Source organism: Mandrillus leucophaeus, unplaced genomic scaffold (genome assembly GCF_000951045.1).
Source record: "Mandrillus leucophaeus isolate KB7577 unplaced genomic scaffold, Mleu.le_1.0 Scaffold135, whole genome shotgun sequence".
Lineage (NCBI taxonomy): Eukaryota > Metazoa > Chordata > Mammalia > Primates > Cercopithecidae > Mandrillus > Mandrillus leucophaeus.
The window spans coordinates 116,365-137,032 of record NW_012101310.1 but is presented as its reverse complement, the minus strand read 5'-3'; the positions used below and the strand labels follow the sequence as shown (position 1 = coordinate 137,032).

The window sequence follows — 20,668 nt, the reverse complement described above, 5'->3', positions numbered from 1 at the left end:
ACACATTTTGGTGTCTAATAGTGGACATTCCCTCTCATTTTTCTTTTGGGATGGTTCCTTAAGTACTCAATTCTCCAGATGAACTTTTACACTGTTTTGTCAACATCTGTGGGAGAAAACTCTCTGAGATTTTGATTGCAATCGCATAAAATTCCTAAATTCATTTGGATGGAATGTACAGCTTTACCATATTGAACCATCATTTAGACATTTTGTAAGTCGCTATTCAGTTCTTTTATATTCTCAGTTAAAATTTTTAGTGTTTCTTCTTTTAATGGAGACGTGGTCTCACCGTCACCCAGGCTTGAGTGGCGCTAACTTGGCTCGCTGCAGCCTTCGCCTCCCAGGGTCAAATGTTCCTCCCACTTCAGCCTCCCGAGTAGCTGGGACTACAGGCAGGCGCCACCACACCCAGCTAGTTTTTATATTTTTGGTGGAGATAGGGTTTCGCCAAGTTGCCTGGCTGTTCTTGCACTCCTGCGCTCAAGCAATCCTTCTACCTTGGCCTCCCAAAGTGCTGTAATTACAGCTGTGAGCCAATGTTAGGGGGCTTGTCGACCAGCACACAGGGGCCTTGGAGGCTGCTTCAGAAGTTCCCGCTAAGCCAAGGATACAAAGCCTGGTGACGGCGCTCCCATGTGAGGCCCAGGTCTTCTGTACCTCGCTTAAAAAATCTTTCCTGCTCATTTCATTTGAGAGTGATTTTGCTTTCTTTGGGATCTCTATTGCGCGGCGTCACCCAGAGAGTTCCATATCTGAATGGACTCCAATGATGAAGTTAAATCAGCCCTCACCTCAGTCCTTTGGAATTAGAATCTATGGGGCTGGGTCCTGACATCTGTATCTTAATGTTCCCAGTTGAGATCCTTAGACTGAAAGACTGGTATTTGCAAAGCACTTCTTTTCCTCCAAACACAGCCTCCAAACTAGCTGGGACTACAGGTGTGTGCCACCACACCAGGCTAATTTTAAATTTTTTTGGAGAGACGGAGTCTCACAACGTTACCCAGGCTCGTCTCCAACTCCTGGGTTCCAGTGATTCTCCTGCCTTGACCTCCCAAAGTGTAGGGATGACAGGCATGAGCCTGTTACTGTTACAACAGTAATGCCCTTCTGTTTCACTCTAACGATATTTTTGGTGCATACCTACAGCCGTTGTTGTATTAACCTGCATCACTGAAGGAAAAGAGAAGGGGAGAAGTGATAGTTTTGCTTTTCCCTGAACATATCAGATGAAACCTGGGCTGTTTAGCCCGTTTTTGGACAATATATTGACATAATTTAAGATGGCTGTCTTATTGTAGCCTGTCTAGAGAAGGTGCCTAGAAGACAGAGGAATATGCAAAACTGGCTTGAAGAGTGATTAATCAGAACTCTACATGATACAGAAGATAAATTTTAATGGCAACAGAATATTGATCTTCTAATATTTGAAAGCCCATTAAATAGGAGAGAAAGATGATTTTCTGTTTTGTTGTAAAAGGATCCAACCAGCTCTGATGGTTCAAAGCATCATGAATGCGAAGGTCCAGTCAACATAAGCAGAGCTTCCTGACAATTGGACTTCCACAGGGACGGGATCTGCTTCCTCATTCAGTTGTGCCTTTCCCATCAGCGAGAGACTCCTAGGAGCCTGTTAGGAAGCTGTGCCAGAATTCACAGGTTTTTTGGATGGTATCTGAGACAGTATCCAGCTCTTATATTTTTACTTTTTCTTTAAAAATTATTTTTGAGACTGAGTCTCACTCTGTCTTCCAGGCTGGTGTGCAGTGGTGCAATTATAGCTCACTGTGGCCTCAAACACCTGGGCTGAAGCAATCCTCCTGCCTTAGCCTCCTAAGTACTGGGACCACAGGTGTGTGCCACGATTCCTGATTACTTTGTTTATATTTTGTAGAGATGAGGTCTTGCTATGTCACCCAGACTAGTCTTGAACTCCTAACCTCAAGTGATGCTCCTGCCTTGACCTCCCAAAGGAGTGAGATTATGAGCAGGAGCCCCTGGGCCTGGCTGAGAGTTTTCCCCTTTAGTCTTTCTGTACACAGGATATTTTATTCATAAAATACATAAATAGTAGGAAATTTTAGGGTCAAGTGAAATAAACATGTTGTAATAGTTTATCTATAGACCAGAGTTCTTTAGCTGAACTGGAGGGGCAGGTTTTAGGTGATCCATGGATGCTCTGAACTTGTGGACACCATTGAAAATCTGTGCAAACCCATAGACCGTTTCCTATGACTTTCATTCCTCAAAATGTCTCTTGGACTCAAAGATGCTTGAGAGCAAATGATGCATGTTCCCCAATATAGGATCCAGGATAGTGAATATCAGTAAACATTCAGCCAAAAAGCTTTGCCACATTGAGTGCTTCGACGTAACGTCTTCATTCAACAAGTCAATGTGCCCGGAATCTCCTACATATGCTAATCTCACTCTTGGAAGCTCTCATCATTCTGCTTACCCTAAATTTCCTTCCACCTTCCTCCCTCTCCCACCAGACTGGACTCTGAAATGGGAAGGAATGGCGCGGAGGAGAGCCCAACACTCCTCAAGTTTAGAATGGAGAAGACACAGACTCTGCTGGGAAAGGGAAAAGAGGAATACGGAGACCCTGAGGATGCTTTTGGACAATACTCAGAGGTTGGGACATTGCCAGGAGATACCGTTCACCCCGGATCTCCAAGAAAAGAGATCAGTCTGGCAGTTACACGTGTTTTTGTTCAAACTGGTTGCCAGGTTGGAATGACCGATGACATCAGAGATTCCGACCTTCCTGATTGGAAGGACTGGAGTCTGGGTGCTTGGGAGCTCAGGTGGACAACAGTAACTTCTCAGAGCTGTTCTTCACTCCTAACTTCTCCTGAGCCTCTAATAGAGAAATGCGCTCTTCTGGGTCCTAACGGAGTCTGGAGGAAGGCTCTGGACAGAACAGGGACTAGGTTCTGTGGACAGAAACAAAGCGTTTGGGAGAGACTATGGCCAGTGGTCAAGCGCACCCTCCATTTGAGGAGGAGAGCCCCCAGCCTAGCACATCGGTGCAGTCCCCCCAGGTGGTGGCGGACGATGAAGTGCCAGGACCATCAGGTGAGGTGACTGGAGGGAGAAGTGATGGGAGATGATTGACTGAGGAGAGGGAAGGGGGCCAGTTACTGGGAACCCAGAGCACCTGAGTAGGGTGCGTGGGAAAGAAAGGAGGGACTCAGAAAGCCAGGGATCGGGGAAGGAGGGTGCAGGGAATGGGGCTAAGCATGGCCACATGGAAAGAAAGCCTGGGGAGCAATGAAGGGGGTCAGGAGATTCACTCAAAAGATGAGAGAGGAAGGTCGAGGTGGGCGGATCACAAGGTCAGAAGATCGAGACCATCCTGGTTAACACGGTGAAACCCTGTCTCTACCAAAAGTACAAAAATGAGCCGGGCGTGGTGGCGTGTGCCTGTAGTCCCAGCTACTCAGGAGGCTGAGGCAGAAGAATCATTTGAACCCAGGAGGCGGAGGTTGCAGTGAACCGAGACTGCGCCACTGCACTCCAGCCTGGGCAACAAGAGGGAGACTCCGTCTCCCCACCCACCCCCGCAAAAAGAGAGAGAGAGAGAGAGAGAGAGAGAGAGAGAGAGAGAGGAGACAGAAGAGCTCAGGGAAGGTTTCCATTTTTCTCCAGTTGAAAGTTCTTATCTGTGATGAGAAAATGTTTTGTGGACAGAGAGCTGGAAGAACGGGGAGGTGAGGGAGGGGCAGATGGGGATCAGCAAAGGAGAAAGGTGGAAACATGGCCTGGAGAAGCTGACAGTCTGCGAGGCTGGGGAGGATGGAAGAGTAGTATGAGGTTTTTGGGTCGGGGTCTAAGGTGATCAATGGCAGAAACACGACACTATGGCCTGGTTTCTTCACTCAGTCCCTTGGGTAGATCCCAGCCCCCAGCCTCAATCTCTTGGCATGAAAAAGAAGAGGGAATGGTCAGAAGAATCCGAGGAGGAGCCAGAGGAGGAGCTGGAGTTGGAGCGCACCCCTGAGCCCAAGGACACCTGGGTGGTGGAGATGCTGTGTGGGCTCAAGATGAAGCTGACGCGCAAGCGAGCATCCTCCGTGCTCCCTGAGCACCACGAGGCCTTCAACAGGCTGCTTGGTAGGAGGATACCCCAAAGAGCACCTCCAACCCGGTTCTTTTTAAAAAGCAGAAACTTTCAATAATTACTCTTTCCCAATAAGAAGAATATGCCCTCCTGGGGGGTAAGCGATCCATGCGGCAGGAGGATGCTTAGGAGATAGAGGATTAGGCTGGTCTTAATAAAGGTCTGTGCTTGAAATAAGAAAGCTTGGTTTCCGGCCAGGTGCAGTGGCTCATGCCTGAGATCCCAGTGCTTTGGGAGGCTGAAGTGGGAGGATCTCTTCTCAGGAGTTTGAAGGTGCAATGAGCTATGACCACACCACTGCACTCCAGCCTGGTAGACAGGGAAAGACCTTGTCATAAAATAAATAAAATAAAAGACAAAAGAAAGCTTGGTTTCAGTTGAACCCTCTGAAACTCTATGTCTCTTGCTGACTTTTCTAAACCTAAGTGTCTCCATCCATGGAGGGGGATGACAAGGTCATGGGCACACCCAGCTGTGACTATCTCCGGAAGCCATGACGGGAATTCCATTATGACTTCTGCGGTGGTCCCTTCACGTATGATGGGAGGACATCATGGCTTATTCACAGCTCCTCATCCTGTAGACTCTGACACCAAAGGCCTCCTTCGGCCTCTCCTCAGGGCAGTCTCAGAGCGGGAGCCTCCCTCCTTGCCCAGTGAAAGTCCTTCTCTCCTCTCCCATCCACGTAACCCTTGGCCACAATCCTGAGACTTCCCCCAGAGGGGCACAGTTCTCCTGTCTGCTCTGTTGCTCCCACGGCAATCCTGTTCCGCTTCTTACCCTGACACAGGCTCTCTTTTCACAGAGGATCCTGTCATTCAAAAATTCCTGGCCTGGGACAAAGATCTGAGGGTGTCAGACAAGGTAAGGTTGTTCTCCACTCAACTGTGTTCCTGTTTTAACACATGTCCTGGGGGAGGGTGCAGCATCTAAAACCACAGTTTCTCTCCTCTCTCCCTCCACCATCTCCCACCCGCTGATCCCATAGTCTTGGACGCCCACATTTTGACTTTTATTTTTTCGGAGAGAGGGTCTCGTTCTGTTGCCCAGGTTGGAATACAGTGGTGCCGTCATAGCTCACTGCAGCCTCAACCTCCTGGGCTCAAGCCATCCTCCCGCCTCAGCCTCTCCAATAGCTGGGACTCCAGGCGTGAGTCATCACACTCCGGCTATTGTTAATCTTTTTATAATTTGTCAGCATCTCCCTCAGGGCTCTCGTGGCCTATTGCCTAGTGGACAGGTGGCCCCTGCCTCTGCCCAGAGCTTGAATCCCTGGGCCACAGTCCTGAAACTCCTGACCCCTATCCTCTCATATCTTTGGGACAGTCCTTTGCTCCAGCTCACCAAGACCCTCCTGACATTAGCTGCCCTAGACACACTCCCTCCAACGATCCCATCGGAGCTCATCATCATGGGAGCATCACAGACCTCCCTTCCCGACTTTCCGAATTTGCAGCTGACTTTGAACACCTCTCCACCCGCAAGCATCCAGTGAGCATAGCCACCCAACACTGAGGTTCCTTCTGCAATAGGCAGCTGCACCCCAGCCCCTGTTCCCTTATCTCCACCATCTTCCTCTTCCAGGATGTGACCAACCTTTCTCTCTCTGTGTTCCCTTCTCTCCATCAGTATCTCCTGGCTATGGTCATAGCGTACTTTAGCCGTGCCGGCCTCTTCTCATGGCAATACCAACGCATTCATTTCTTCCTGGCTCTGTGAGTACTTTGCTTCTTCACCCCCATCAATATCCAACACCCTGGGACAGTGGAGGAAGTGGGATTCCAACCTTTCATCTATTTTTTGACCCTAGTTCTCCTCTTTACTCTGTGTATAAAACTTATAGATTTAAAAAAATTATAGATATAAATTAATTATAGATATAAAATTAAGATTATACTATGGCGTTCTTAGTCTGCTCTTTCTAAAAACAAACACAAATGCAGTTGACAAACAGTAGAATCAAACAAAAGGAAACATAAACCCGTCCTAAGGAGAAAGCCGTGGACACGACCCTGCCCCACAAGCAAGCAACCATTTCTGGTTTTTCTGTCTCTCTCCTTCCCATATCAACACCAAATGCAATTTTCCATCCTCCTCCTCCAGGTTCCCATGACAGAGGCTGAAATTCAGGTCGTCCTTGCATAACACAGATCCATCATCAAATTCTCCCTGATGGGGCTTCCTGCGAGTCCCGCCCCAAGCCAGGGGGCTTCCTAGTGCTGCCTGAATAGCTTTCCAAACACAGCTCCCACCCCTTCACTGCCCACCTGAACAACTTCCTTAGCTGATTTGCCTATAAATGGAGGCCCAGGTCCACAGGGCGAATCCAACCCTCTCTGCAATCCTTCTACCACCAAACCTGCCCACCATCTTCATGTTTCATGGTTTGCTTTCGCCGCTCCTTCCAAATGACCTCCACTCCATTTTGATTTTGTGTTTTCTGTCTGGGTGTCCTGCACCCATATGGATCAGAAGGGAACGACCTATTTGTTGAATCAGTTCAGCCCCCACAGCCTTTCCATGCCTCCCCTGATCTGCTAGCGTCTGCATGCCTGCAGCACTTCAGTTACATTCTAGGATAATGTGCCATTTTGGATTCGTTGATCTGCCCTCCTTTTCCCCAAACCCATCAGACTAGACCCCTGTTGAAGGCAGGGTCTTGTCAAAATATCAAAGTTTTTGGTTTTGTTTATACCAGACAGAGACTTGCTCTGTCCCTCAGGCTGGAGTGCAGCAGCCAGATCATAGCTCACTGCAGCCTCCATCTCCCAGGCTCTAGATCCTCCCACCTCAGCCTCCCGAGTAGCTGGGACAACAGGTGCACGCCACCACGTCCAGCCAGTTTTTATGGTTTTTAGTAGAGATGAGGTTTTGCTATGTCACCCTGGCTGTTCTGGAACTCCTGGGTTCTCACCTCAGCCTCTCAAAGTGCTGGTACTACAGACATGAGCCACCCAATCAACCAAAATATCAAAGTATTCCTAAAACATTCAGCACAATTCTTTTCATTTTGCAACTGTTCATGTTATATTGACTCTGTGAAATGATTCGTATGGCATTTGCGTATAAGATAAATCTTTCCTTCTTTCCTTCATTCATTCATGTATTCATTTATTCAACAAAACCTTACAAAGTACATGATACGTGCCAGGGTAGGAAGGATGGGAAGAGAGAGTTCACAGCAATGCTTGTTGAATTAATGCACCAAGATAAACAAAGCCCTCTATTGGCCATTTGGTAGGCAAGAAATGATTTACAGAAACAAACCAGTCAGTTCCTGTCCTTGGGGGCACTTACGATGGAGGGGGAAGACAGGTGTGTGCATACATGAGAAGGAAGGGGGGTGTGGGAGGAACATGGATGGGGACTAGGATGAGGTGATGTCATCTCTCTTGTATAAGGATGGCAGGACACATCCTTAGGATAAGAGTTGGGTTGCTTTTAAATTCAGAGGGGGTCTTGCCATATTACCCAGACTGGTCTCTAACTCCTGGCCTCCAGTGATCCTCCTGCCTGGACTCCCAAAGTGCTGGGATTCCAGGTGAGAGCCACCACTCCCAGCCACCACTTGGATCGTTGCCTTCCTGAAGGTGTGAGAGGCACCCTTAGCAGGTCTCTGTCCAGTGGGGCCTCCTGAGGAAGGCGGGGCTCTCTGCAGGGTGGGTGTTGGTGTCGAGCTGAGGACGGTCCCTTCCCCTCCTCTCTGGGAAGCTGCCCTCAGGCAGGGGTCCCTCCTGGTGGGGCCCCTGAGTAGCCACCTGATCTCTCTCCCCAGCTACCTGGCCAGTGACATGGAGGAGGACAACCAGGCCCCCAAACAAGACATCTTCTCCTTCCTCTACGGCAAGGACTACTCCCGGCGACCCTTGTTCCACAAGCTTCGCTACCAGCTCATCTGCTCCATGCGCTGGAGGATGTGGGTTTCCCCAGAGGAGATGGAGGAGGTAAGTGGGGCCATATGAGGAGGTGAGGGTGGGGAGGGGTGGGGTGGATTGGAGGCTGAAGGAGGGCAGGGAAGGGTCTTGCTGGGGAGACCCTGGCTTCTCAAGCGGTACGTGTTTCTCCAGATCCAGGCTTATGACCCAGAGCACTGGGTGTGGGCCCGAGATCGCGCCCTCATTTCCTAGAGCTCTGGGGATGTGGAGGCCTGAGGTCATCGGCCTGAGGGAAGGTACGTGTGTATCCTTCGGGGTAAAGGCAGAATATTCTCATCTGTAAGAAAATCCGAGGAACCCAACTGCTTGATCCGGCTTCAAGCCTGGTCAATATGGCAACACCCACCCCATCTCCACAAAAAATACAAAAATTTTCTGGGCATCCTGGTGGGTGCCTCTAGTCCCCACTACTCAGGAGGCTGAGGTGGAAGGAACACCAGAGCCCCAGGAGGTCGGGGCTGCAGTGAGCTGTGATTCTGCCACTGCACTCCAGCCGGGGCGACAGAGTGACACTGTGTCTCAAAAATGAGATTACTACCTACGTCCAGGGAGGTTCATTATGGTTGACACACTTGAGTTACTGATTTGGGGAAAGGATTCGGTGAAGATTTGGTTGACATCTGGTGCAGCTAACCACATTTAGGACCGAGCATTAGACTTAAACATGAGAGATTAAGGTTCAGGATTAGGAATCTGGTCTGCTGGTTCGTGAGGTTGTCATGTTAGACATGTTTGTAGCATGGTTAAAAGTTTAGATCTTAAGCAACACGAAAGGCCCCAAGTGTGACGAAGTCCAAAGCCACGTTCTCTGAGGGTGCTCTACTCCCTGGGCGGACCCACCCAAAGTCCTTGCTATGAAGCAGATCACTGAGGCTGACCTTGGCTGTATTAAGTGATTTTTGGAGTCAAGCTCACCAAAGTGTGAGTGTCAGAATCGAAAATGATGGCTCAGAATCAGGGTTTACAATGAAGGGTTAGAGATAAAATCGGATTGATACATTGCTCTGAACTCTAGCTAGGATTGATGTGGGATGGGAATAACCTTCTTGTCTGGAGATCTGCCTACTTGAAGTGTGACATCCTGTCTCTCACTTCCAGAACACTGGGCCCAGGGGAGAGGGGAATTTTCAGCAGGAAGTTTATCCCAACGCTAATGCCAGACACCAGGAGCCTCCTGTGCAGATCATCTAGAAGAACCTGGACTCTTCTAGAAGGAGCAAAATAGAGTGACCAGGTTTTCCTCCTAGGAGCCGTGGAAGTACTTCTAGGAGTCAGTGGAGGGAAAGTGAGAAACCAGGGGTGTTTCTGGTTCCACCCCTTCCCGCAACACCACCTCCCTTTTCACATTGCTGAATCCCAACCTCCCCTGGGCTCGAAGCTGGAGTTCCCGTTTCCTGTGGACTTTGTTGCCACAGTCCAGAGCATTTGAAGGCACAGCGCAGGTGCTCAGATTGTCACAGAATTCTTTGTTAAATATGAAATTACTGCCATAGGATTTTAAAAGATAGTTTAATAGATACTATACATTTTATTGGTTTATTTTGAAAATGTTGGCCATAGAATTATTACTATGTTGATTTGAAATAGTTTCGAATTTTTGTAGTTTTGAAAACATGTTGTTCCTATAGAGTTCTGTGATGGTCATTGTATACACATAAATATAATTTAGTTTTCATTTTTAAGAGAGAATTCTTTTTACCACAAATGTTTTCTCTTTAAATAGTTTTATCTATTATTACATGTGCTCCCAAAGTGAGCACTCTTGTTAGCTATGATACTGACCTAATATATCCATTATATTTATAGCTAGGTGGTAGTTTCCCTATGTTCTTATAAATTTTCTGTTTAGTGTTTGTTACTGGACTGTGAGAATTCAGTTGGGATTTTTAACATGCCTTACGTATATACTAACATGTCCAATATACACTAGACATTTTATTTGTTTATTTTGAAAATGATGGGCATGGCATTCTTACTACATTTATTTAACTAGTTTAGAAATACAAGTATTTTTTAAAAGACACTGTTCTTATGAAGTTGATGGGTGTTATACCTGTTATATACATAAAAATATAATTCTGTTTTCATTTTTAAGAGAGGATTCTTTTTATCCTAAATGTCTTATTTTTAAATCTTTTTATCTATTATTACATGTGCTGCTGAAGGGAGTACTGTTATTACCTAGGTTAGTTACATAATGTATCTATTATATTTTTAGCTCGGTGACATGTCCCCGAAATTCTTGTAAAAATAAATTTATATTTGATGTTGAGTGTTATTGAATTGTGAAAATTCAGATGTAATTTTTTCAGCTTGTATTGAAAGATTTGTATGTTCCTTTAAAGAGGGCATGTGTTTGAAAGGAGGACAGGAGCTGTGTGTTTGAAAGAGGACAGAGCAGTGTGCTGCCCGCGAAAATGCAATAAAGATGAAGTTTTCTCATCTTCACAATGATTGTGACCATATTGGTCTGGATTGCTTATTTGTTGTCCAATGATATTTTTGTTTAATGGGGTTTTAGTTATTTGAACGAATTAATTAACCCTGGAAAATGATGCTGAATCTTTCTTTTTTTCTTTTTTTTTTTGAGATGGAGTCTGGCTCTGTTGCCCAGGCTGGAGTGCAGTGGCGCAATCTCAGCTCACTGCAAGCTCTGCCTCCTCCGTTCACGCCATTCTCCTGCCTCAGCCTCCCAAGTAGCTGGGACTACAGGCAAAGGCCACCACGCCCGGCTAATTTTTTGTATCTTTTTTTTTCCTTTTTTTTTTTGAGATAGAGTCTCGCTCTGTCACCCAGGCTGGAGTGCAGTGGCATGATCTCGGCTCACTGCAAGCTCCACTTCCCGGGTTCATGCCATTCTCCTGTCTCAGCCTCCCAAGTAGCTGGGACTACAGGCGCCCGCCACCACGCCCGGCTAATTTTTCGTATTTTTAGTAGAGATGGGGTTTCACCGTGTTAGCCAGGATGGTCTCGATCTCCTGACCTCGTGATCCGTCCGCCTCGACCTCCCAAAGGGCTGGAATTACAGGTGTGAGCCACCGCGCCCAGCACTTTTATTTATTTATTTATTTATTTATTTATTTATTTATTGAGACAAGGATCTTGCCCCATTCCCCAGGCTGAAATGCAGTGGCTCAATCTCGGCTCATGGCAACCTCCGCCTCCCACGTTGAAGCAATTCTCTTATCTCAGCCTCCTGAGAAGCTGGGATTACAGGTGCCTGCCACTATGCCCAGCTAATTTCTGTATTTTCAATAGAGGCACCATTTCACCATGTTGGCCAGGCTGGTCTCGAACTCCTGACCTCAGGTGATCCGTCCCCCTTGGCCACCCAAAGTGCTGGAATTACAGGCGTGAGACACTGCATTCGGCCCATACAGTAAAACTATTTATGAGAGGAGGGAAGTATCTTGGGTTAGTTGGTAGAAATCAAAATACTGAAGTCAGTGAACTCTGAGGAGACGCTTGACAAACACACAACCTAAGGAGGAGGAGGTTGCAAAGTGCTGATGTTTGCGTAACCACAAGCGTGGCTGAACCTAGAACGCAATTACTATTCCAGCAAATGGAACCGTGAAGCTATTGTTACAGACTGCCTCCATTCTGGGACCCTCGTGTCGCCAGTACCATAAACCACACGCAAACGAGGCAAGTAAGATCTTGGAGGAATTTGAGAAGCGTCTGTGCAATGTCCAAGAGTCAACTTATAATGGGATGAACCTAGGGAGTTAACAAGAGTCTGCACCGAGCCTGAGCACCCAAAACACTCTTGGGATGGCCACGTGCAGTGGCTCATGCCTGTCATCTGAGTACTTGGGGAGGCCCAGGTGGGCAGACTGAGCCCAGGAGTTCAAGACCAGCCCGGGCAACATGGTGAAACCACATCTCTATAAAAATACAAAACTGGGCCGGGCATGGTGGCTCACACCTGCAATCCCAGTACTTTGGGAGGCCGAGGCAGGCGGATCATGAGGTGAGGTGATTGAAACCATCCTGGTGAAATCCCGTCTCTACTAAAAAAAAAATTGCAAAAAAAATTAGCCGGGCGTAGTGGCATGCGCCTGTAGTCCTAGCTACTCAGGAGGCTGAGGCAGGAGAATCAGTTGATCAGGGAGGTGGAGGTGGCAGTGAGCCTAGATCACGCCACTGCACTCCAGCCTGGGTGCAACAGAGCAAGACTCCATCACAAAAAAAAAAAAAAAAAAAAAACACACACACACACACACACACACACACACACACACACAACTTAGCCAGGTGTTGCGGTGCACACCTGTAGTCCCAGCTACCCAGGAGGTTGAGGTGGGAGGATTGCTTGGGCCTGGGAGTCAAGGCTGCATGAGTCATGATCATACCACTGCACTCCAGCCTGGGCAACAGAGCAAGACCCTCTCACAAAAAAAAAAAAAAAAATTCAAAACATTCTTGGGGACTGCAGGTCTGTTGTATCTATCTGCCAACGATGTAGTCACAGGGTAAACAGACCAAATATTGCCCACGTCTTCTGTTTAGTGCCATCTCTGCTGTTAGAGAATCCCAACCCTAGAAGAAAGGAAAGCTCGTTCTTCTGTTGACTTGGTGAATCTGCCTGTGTGTCTGGCTGTTGGTCAGCCTGCCACGGATTGCTGCCTGAGTTGCCTTCCTGTCTTTTGCTGCATCCAATGAGGGTCCAACCAATCTTCTCAAAAGTATTACGATAAGTAGAAGTGAGCATCAAAAATACAGGATTACTTTCCAGAATATATAAAGACCTTCTATAAATCAATAAAAATGCAAAGCAACTTGATTTTTAAAATGCATATGAAACACAAACAGGAGACTCGGAGAAGAAGAAATGACTGTATACAGATGACTAACTTCACCTATCAGACTGGCAAAATTTAAGAGATTGGTAACATACCATGTTAGTGAGTGTCTTAGTTAGTTTGGGCTGTTCTAACAAATTCTCATAGACTGGGAAACTTAAAACATTTCTTTCTCACGTTTCTGGAGGCTGGGAAGTCCAAGATCAAGGGGCCAAGAGAGGCAGTGTCTGGTGAGGGCCCATTTGCTGGTTTGCAGACTGGAAATCTTAAATATTTCTTTCTCATAGTTCTGGAGGCCGGGAAGTCCAATATCAAGGTGCCAGGAGAAGCAGCATCTGCTGAAGGTCGGCTTGCTGGTTTGCAGATGGCTGTCTTCCTGTTGCTCTGTCACATGGCAGAGAGCAAAGAGAGAGAAAGCAAGCTGTCTCTTTTGTTAAAAGGGCACTAAAGCTATCATGAGGGTACCACCACCCTTAGGAGCTAATACATCCCAAAGGCTCTATATCCAAGTACAATTATATTGGAGATTAGGGTTTGATATGGTTTGTCTGTGTCCCCATTCAAATCTCAACTTGAATTGTATCTCCCAGAATTCCCACAGGTCATGAGAGGGACCCAGGTAGAGGTAATTGAATTGTGGGGGCCAGTCTTTCCTGTGCTATTCTGATATCCAAATAAGTCTCAAGAGGTCTGATGGGTTTATCAGGGGTTTCCACTTTTGCTTCCCTTTCGTTTTCTCTTGCCGCCACCATGTAAGAAGTGCCTTTTGCCTCCCGCCATGACTCAGGCCTCCCAGCCATGTGGAACTGTAAGTCCAATTAAACCTCTTTTTCTTCCCATTAAACCTCTTTTTCTTCCCAGACTTGGGTATGTCTTTATCAGCACCGTGAAAATGGACTAAGACAGGGTTTCAACATATGCATTTTGAGGGGGGCACAGATTCAGTTCACAGCAGTGCGGATGCAGGGAAATGAAGACTCTCTAGGCTTTGGGTTGGAATGTAAACTTGTAAATTAGACTTGTAAAGTCTTCAGAGACTCACATACGACTTGTGAGATCAAGGCTGTGTTCTGGCAGTTCTCTCACCATTGGCAAAAAACCAGAAAAGTATCATTTCCATTGAATACACTGCTACATAATGAATTTTCACATTGAACATTTAATTTCCCATTTAAATAAACCCATCTGGAATTTGGTTTGTATATGTCTTTCTTTTTTTCCAAATATTGAGCTAGTTATCCCAGCACCATTTGTGGCATACTCTACACTTTCCCCACTGGGATATGCCATGATAGCATATAATGCATTCCTATAGAAACTTGGGACTATTTCTGGATTTTCTATTCTGTTTATTGTATCAAGGATCATAAACTGTGGCCCTGTAGCCCATTTCAGGCCTCCAGATGTGTTTTTGGTCTTGCTTTGGTTTTGGTCAGAAGTGTCTTTTTAAATTGTGAGTTTTCATGCCTTTAGACAGCTCACAAAGTCAGGCCTATCTTAGAACAAGGTACTTGCTCAAGCCCTAAGAGCACTTGAGGTTTTTTGCCTGGAGTGACACCAGCAACATACTGTTTTAACACTTTCACCTTAGAACACATTTTGGTGTCTAACAGTGGACATTCCCTCTCATTCTTCTTTTGTGATGGTTCCTTAAGTACTCAGTTCTCCAGATGAACTTTTACATTGTTTTGTCAACATCTGTGGGGGAAAACTCTCTGAAAGTTTGATTGCAATTGCATAAAATTCCTAAATTCATTTGGATGGAATGTACAGCTTTATCATATTGAATCATCATTTAGACATTTTGTAAGTCACTATTCAGTTCTTTTATATCCTCAGGAGAGGGGAGGGGAGGGGCTGTCTCTTATACACATCTAGATGTGTATAAGAGACAGCCCTGCGTCTTGCTCAGGGCCCCGAGGAGGGCAGTAAGACTCCAGAGAGGGCTGGTGGTGTGCGAGGATCAAGACCATGAAAATTCCCATGATAGGCACCAAATCAAGCAGCAGAAAGAGCTTCCAGATACGAGGAAATCCCTGGGCAGGAGCAGAGGATGTCTTACAGCTACCTGTATGGCCCAACCTGGCCCTGGACCACCTGATTTCACGGACAATCAGGGATATGCCTCATATACCGGGGGGACCGGTGATTCCAGAAACAGATGGCTTCCTCCTCAAGGGCTGGTGTTGCACAGCCCCCAGGCTGAGCTACGACCTCAGAGAAAGGGAGGGGAACCCCAGATTGACTGTGCCAGCCTCTCTGGATAAACAAGGAAACGTGCCCCTCCCAGGAGCTTGCATCGTGGGGTGGGGATTGTCTTGCTTTCTCTGCTGAGCCCACTGGGCTGGCTGGAAGCGACAGGTGTGTGTGATGGCCTGCTCTGGATGGGAGGCTCCGGCGGAGCGTGGGAGGAAAGCAGGGCTGGGGTGCGGGGGAGGAAGAGGAGACGCGCCACCCCACCACGTCTCCTCTTCCTCCTGGGCGGGGATGGAGGGGGCGGCGCACGGCCAGCAGGGGGCGCCAGATGACCGGCAATCCGGCGGGGCGGGCTGGCCGCGCTCGGGACACGCCCCCGCCCGAGACCCCTAGCCCACCGCAGCCCACGCACCCCACCCGGCTCCGCGTCCCAGACAGAGAGGAGCGGAACCGGCGGCGAGGCCGGCGTGGGAGGGAGGGAGGCAGAGAGCACAGGGAGCCTGCGCTCGGTGGGAGCATGCTCAAGGTCACGGCCAGAGTCCAGCCAGAGACCCCAGGGCGTCCGCCGCACACCCGCCGTCCCACGCGAAGACGTCCGACCTCCGGCCAGATGAGTTCATGCAGCCTGACGGGATCAAGGAAGGCGGCCACCACGGAGTCAACACTTTAAATAGGGTCATTTCCGTTACCGTGTTTTGGCATTTCTTCCTATTTTAAGTTTCTGCAAACAAAAACGCGCAGGGCCGGGCGCGGTGGCTCACGCCTGTAATCCCAGCACTTTGGGAGGCCCAGGCGGGCGCATCACCTGAGGTCAGGAGTTGGAGACCAGCCTGGCTAACATGGCGAAACCCCGTCTCTACTAAAAATACAAAAATTATCCGGGCGTTGTGGCGGGCGCCTGTAGTCCCAGCTAGTCGGGAGGCTGAGGCAAGAGAATCGCTTGAACCCTGGAGGCAGAGGTTGCAGTGGGGTGAGATCCTGCCATTGCACTCTAGGCTGGGCGACAGAGTGAGACTCCGTCTCAAAAAAAAAAAAAAAAAGAAATTGGCGCAGGCCCCGAGTCCCTTCCTCCGAGGGGCCTGGACTGGGCCCTCCTCCTGTGCCTGTCCCTGCGCACCCGCCACCCGTCCCCCCTTACCCTGCCCCTCATCACCCCGTACTGGGCCCGCCGCCGCCTGGTTTCTAACCTCCGGCCTCCTCGCGACTCCACCCCTGCTGCCGCTAAGCGCCTCCTTTCTTTCTCTGCTCTTCTTCACCGCCATCCGACCAAGGCCCGGCCTCTCCCTCACCCTCACCCACACCTGAACCCCGGGGAGGCCCCAGGAGCAGGGCGCCCGCACAAGACCGCTCCTCTACCCAATGCTCCTTCTCAGCCACACTCATCCAAAGGTGCCTCCTGGCTCTGGGCTCCATGGCAACCAGCAGCTAAGCAGGCCTAACGCCTTCCCAGAGTTCCTGAGGGCTAAGGGCAGGAGCAAGAGCATGACCCCAGCAAGGGGAGGACCAATGGGGGCAGGGGGCAGAGGGCAGCGCCTGGGCTCCATGTGTGGGCCACAGAACCAGGCAGCCTGTTGCTAGGTAACCACATCTCCCATCACTGCCCCAGCGCATCATCCTGAGCGGCCCATCCTGTCTCCAGCCACCTTCTGTGGAGTCTCGAACACTATCATCTGTGGGACCCTGAAGGCGGAAGGGAGAAGCAAGAGCGCAGCCAGCACCCCTGAGCCACCTGTGGCTCTGCTACCCACCATTTCACTGTGAAGAGTCAGCTGCCTGGGCTGTGAGGTCACTGCCACCATGAGTCTGGGTATCATGGAAGAGGAAGACCTGGCCGAGTACTTCCGGCTGCAGTACGGGGAGCGGCTGCTGCAGATGCTCCAGTAAGTGTCTGAGGCCTGGCTTGCCCACCCCTCTGTGCCTGGGACCACTCACACCCACCCCATGCCTCATCTTCCAACCTGTCTGTCCCCTCCTCTCCTGTAACCCAGTGCCCCAAATAACCCTGGCACCAGTCCACCCCATCACGCTGGTCTCCACCCCATCACCCTCCCCAGCTCACTCCTGCATGGCCCTCTGTGCTTCTCAACACAACACTCCTTCCCTCCGAAAGGGAGAGAGGCCCCTCTCCTTCCCCATGGGTATCTGTCTCCACGGGTTACTCCCAGCCCCAGCTTACCCCTTCTCAGAACACACAGACCTTTTGTGTTCACATCTTGGACAGGAAACTCCCCAATGTTCAGGGACAGTCGGAGTCCCCATCTATCCGGCTACTGGAGAAGAAAAAGGAGACGAAAATCATGCATCATAATATGCTACAGAAGAAAAAGGTGAGGACTCAGGGATGGAGTGCAGAGGGGCAGGAAAGGAGGAGAGTGGGCTGGGGCACTGGGAGAGCCTGTAGACAGCCCTCCATTGTCTGGGTGGGGTGGCTAGAGCCAGGAGTCCTCTATGTGGTCTGGTCTCTTTGGGGAGAACAGAAAGGATCTGGGTCTTGGGGGTACCACTGTCCAGGTATGCTCTGCTCTGAGCCAGGCATGGGATAGAAAGTGGGAGGCTCCTACGGACCCTCGGGCCTGGGCATGGAGCCTCTGGGGCAGGGGTCTTCCTCGGTACTCATGTCAGAGGCCCTCCTGACCTCTCTGCTCCCCCACCCCCACCCCCACCCCAAAGATGTTTCAGCGCAGAATGGAAACCCTGAACCTGCGCTGGGAGGAACTGGGCGTTAAGGAAGCCCAGCTGAAGGCTCACATCCAGAAGTTTGAGCAGTTCATCCAGGTTTGAAGGGGTGTGGGCAGCCACAGTGGCCGGGGGATCCACACTCCGCAGGTGGGCAAACTACCGCTCCTCCTCCTCGCTTCTGCTGACTCCTCGCCCTGAGTTAAAAGCATCCTTAGTGCTTCAACATTGCCTGGCACCTCCCTAGGCATCCTTTATGTCCCCTACCTGTCTCCGTTTGTAATTTTCCATTTACCTGTCAGTCTCTGCTCCCTCTAGATGGCTGTTTCCTATTTCCTTTCCAGTACCTAGGACGTAGAGTTTCTCCAGTAAATGAACGCATGGATGAATGAATGAAGATGCTACAGTCAGGACTAAACACTTGGGGAATACAGTGATGAATGGGACAGAGTTTTAGTCCCTCCACCCACCCCACCCCTCCATCCTTGTCCTTGCACTGAAGGTCCGGGCAGGGGATGGTTGAAGGACCAGGCACTAGAGTCCATTCCAAGACATCCTCTCTCACTTCAGTCCTTAGTGGAGCAATTTAATCATCTTAAAAGTTCAGATTTATCCAGACCCACTCCAATTTGCACTTACGTGGCCCTGAAGGGCCTGGTCCAGCTCCGGGAGTGGGTAATGATTGCCGTCGACCACACAGAAGCCTCACTCTGAAGCACCTTCCTTCCTGCTCTGTGCCTAAGCCACGTGGGACAGGAAGTCCTTGGACTGGCACATTCTCCAGAGGTCTAGTTCTTCTTAGCAGCCAGAGAAACACTTACGGAGTGGTTGGGACAGAAGATTTGGGCATGATTTCTCCAAATGGCTCTCAGAGGGTCGGTAGCTTCAATTCCCAGAGAGTTTGCTACAAATACAGACCCCAGGGGCTTCCCTTGTTGCTTTCAGCACGTCTGAAGTTGGGCCCAGGCTTCTATATTTTTTTAAAAGCTCCCCAGGCAGTTCTGATGACCAGGTGGATTTGAAAGTCACTGGTTTAGACCCCCTCAGTCCTCTCCTGGGCTTACAGGGCAGCATACAGATCCTCCATGCACCTCCCTCAGTGGCCTCCAAGTGCCACCACCACATACACCCGTCCATGTGGAATCACAGGAGCCCCTGAAGGGGGAAAGGAGCCACACAGGGCGAGGGGTGGGCTTGCCTCTAATCTTAGGGGAGGGCTCTGCAGAAGAAAGAGGCAGGATTGGATTGATTGCAGTAACTGAGCCTCGTTCTGTCCTCTGGGCATCGAACTGCCTGTTCCATCTCCTCCCTCAGCGGGATGCCAGTCTGAGCTCCTAGGAGCATGCTCTCCCAGTGGCCTTACTCCCCAGGCCCTACGGTACCAGGCACATCGCATCTCTCATCTTCCTGGAACTCCAGCCCTGTTGCCCCAGCTTGTGAAAGGGAGAGGGGCTCCTGCCTCCCATTTCCACAGCTGGGAAAATGGAGGCACCGAGTACCAAATTGGGAGAAAATTCCCGCCTCCCAGCTCTGGTCTGGGAGTGGTCCTTCTGCTCCATGGAAAATGGCCACCGCTAAGAACAGAAACCACACAAGCTTTGTCAGGAGGGTTCCCGCTCCCACTTCTGGACTTTCTTAGTCTTCTCAGGGGGTTGAGTTCTTCCAGACTCTGAGCCCAGTGCAGTGTAGGTCTTCCCCAGTCCACTCTCTGAAGTCCAGAGCCCAAGTCCCACAGGAAAGAACCATTTCCCGTCTGCCCCCTGCCGACCCCAGGTCACCTCTTGACTTTGGATTAAACCTCTGTCCTCACAGCCCCCTGAGCCCCACCCCAGTCCACAGAAATCTCTTCAACCAGGTTCAAATAACCCTGGAGAACCTTTTCCTTCACCCCTCTTCTGCCCCATGGGTGGCCCAGCAATCTCTGCCTGTTGCCAGGATGGTTTGTGCAGACAGAGGGGTCTGAGGGCACCACCAGCCCCAGGAAGGCCTGGGCCCCGGGAGGGCTGGGAGAGGCTTCCTGACCAGCACCGCCTCCCCCGGCCCCAGGAGAACGACCAGAAACGGATCCGCGCCATGAAGAAAGCCAACAAGGAACGAGAACTCAAGCGCCAGCACATGCAGGAGCTGAGCAAGGGCAAGCAGGAGATGGTGGCGCTGCGGCTGGAGCACCAGCGGCTGAGCGCCAAGCTGCAGGACTACTCCATCTTCAACAAGTACCTAGAGAAGGTGGTGGAGAACTCCGAGGTGAGTCCAAGGAGCCTGGGGGTCCGGCCCTGGCACCTTCCTCAGTCCCACCTCCTCTTCTCCGGGCCCTGGGGTGGAGTTCAGGCTCAGCTGGCTGGGGACTGTGGACCCTCTGGGCCTCACGGGCTCTGCAGGATGGGCACCCTGCTCCGAGGAGATGCAGCCAGCCCTAGGGGGCAGTGGGGAGCAGCTAAAAGAAGCCTCTGGTGAGGCTGGAAGAGTTTCTCAAGGGGTGGGGCCTAGAGCTGTGCCTTTGTGTGTCTGTGTGAGTCACAACTGTGTATCTGTCTTGCGTGAGTTACATGTTTATGTCTACATGTGTGTCCGTGGCTGTGTCTGTCTACAGGGGTGTGTGTGTGTGCGCGTGTGTGTATCAACACGTGGCCTCCCTGTATCCCTGCGTCCCCTCCTTTCAGCGTCTTCTGTTTACTGGAGAGTAAATTGGGGAGAGGAAGGGAGAGGAGTTGGAACGACACCCAACCCCCTGCAGAACTGGGGTGCCTGGTTTGTGCTGGGCCCCGGGGTTGGTGCTTCACACGGGTAGCTTCATTCAGTTTGCTGGTCAGCCCCAGGGAGAACCCAAGCTGACCATCCCTTCCAGAGAAGGAAATGGAGGCTCCGAGAGGTTAAGTCACCTGCTCAGAGTCTCACAGCTCGTCAGTGAGGAGAGCCTTTGCTTTCAG

General features: G+C 50.0%; 2 protein-coding genes across 4 annotated transcripts in view; both read left to right on the top strand.

Moving 5' to 3' along the window:
• Nucleotides 1-2,798: 2,798 nt before the first annotated feature.
• On the top strand, nt 2,799-8,288 carry SPDYE4 (speedy/RINGO cell cycle regulator family member E4). Its single transcript, XM_011973144.1, has 6 exons — nt 2,799-3,084; nt 3,892-4,122; nt 4,935-4,993; nt 5,759-5,844; nt 7,905-8,073; nt 8,197-8,288. Exons 1-6 carry the CDS (start codon nt 2,976-2,978, stop codon nt 8,254-8,256), a joined length of 714 nt encoding a protein of 237 aa, XP_011828534.1. The 5' UTR covers nt 2,799-2,975; the 3' UTR covers nt 8,257-8,288.
• A 7,963-nt stretch (nt 8,289-16,251) lies between these two features.
• The window catches only part of CCDC42 (coiled-coil domain containing 42), a 23,819-nt gene continuing 19,402 nt past the window's right edge, over nt 16,252-20,668 (top strand). For 2 of the 3 annotated variants that reach the window (XM_011973143.1, XM_011973141.1), the window contains exons 1-4: nt 16,636-16,945; nt 17,287-17,392; nt 17,736-17,840; nt 19,788-19,985. In XM_011973143.1, the coding sequence (XP_011828533.1) occupies nt 16,863-16,945; nt 17,287-17,392; nt 17,736-17,840; nt 19,788-19,985 (492 nt within the window). In that variant the 5' untranslated portion in view covers nt 16,636-16,862. Of the gene's footprint in view, nt 16,946-17,286; nt 17,393-17,735; nt 17,841-19,787; nt 19,986-20,668 lie in introns of all 3 variants that reach the window. The other variant, XM_011973142.1, reaches the window with a different exon arrangement.

Coding starts and splice junctions, on each gene's coding strand:
- SPDYE4 (XM_011973144.1), top strand. CDS start 2,976: ATGGCCAGTGGTCAAGCGCACCCTCCATTTGAGGAGGAGAGCCCCCAG. Junction 5,845..7,904: donor ATTCATTTCTTCCTGGCTCT/GTGAGTACTTTG, acceptor CTCTCTCCCCAG/CTACCTGGCCAGTGACATGG. Junction 8,074..8,196: donor CCCCAGAGGAGATGGAGGAG/GTAAGTGGGGCC, acceptor GTGTTTCTCCAG/ATCCAGGCTTATGACCCAGA.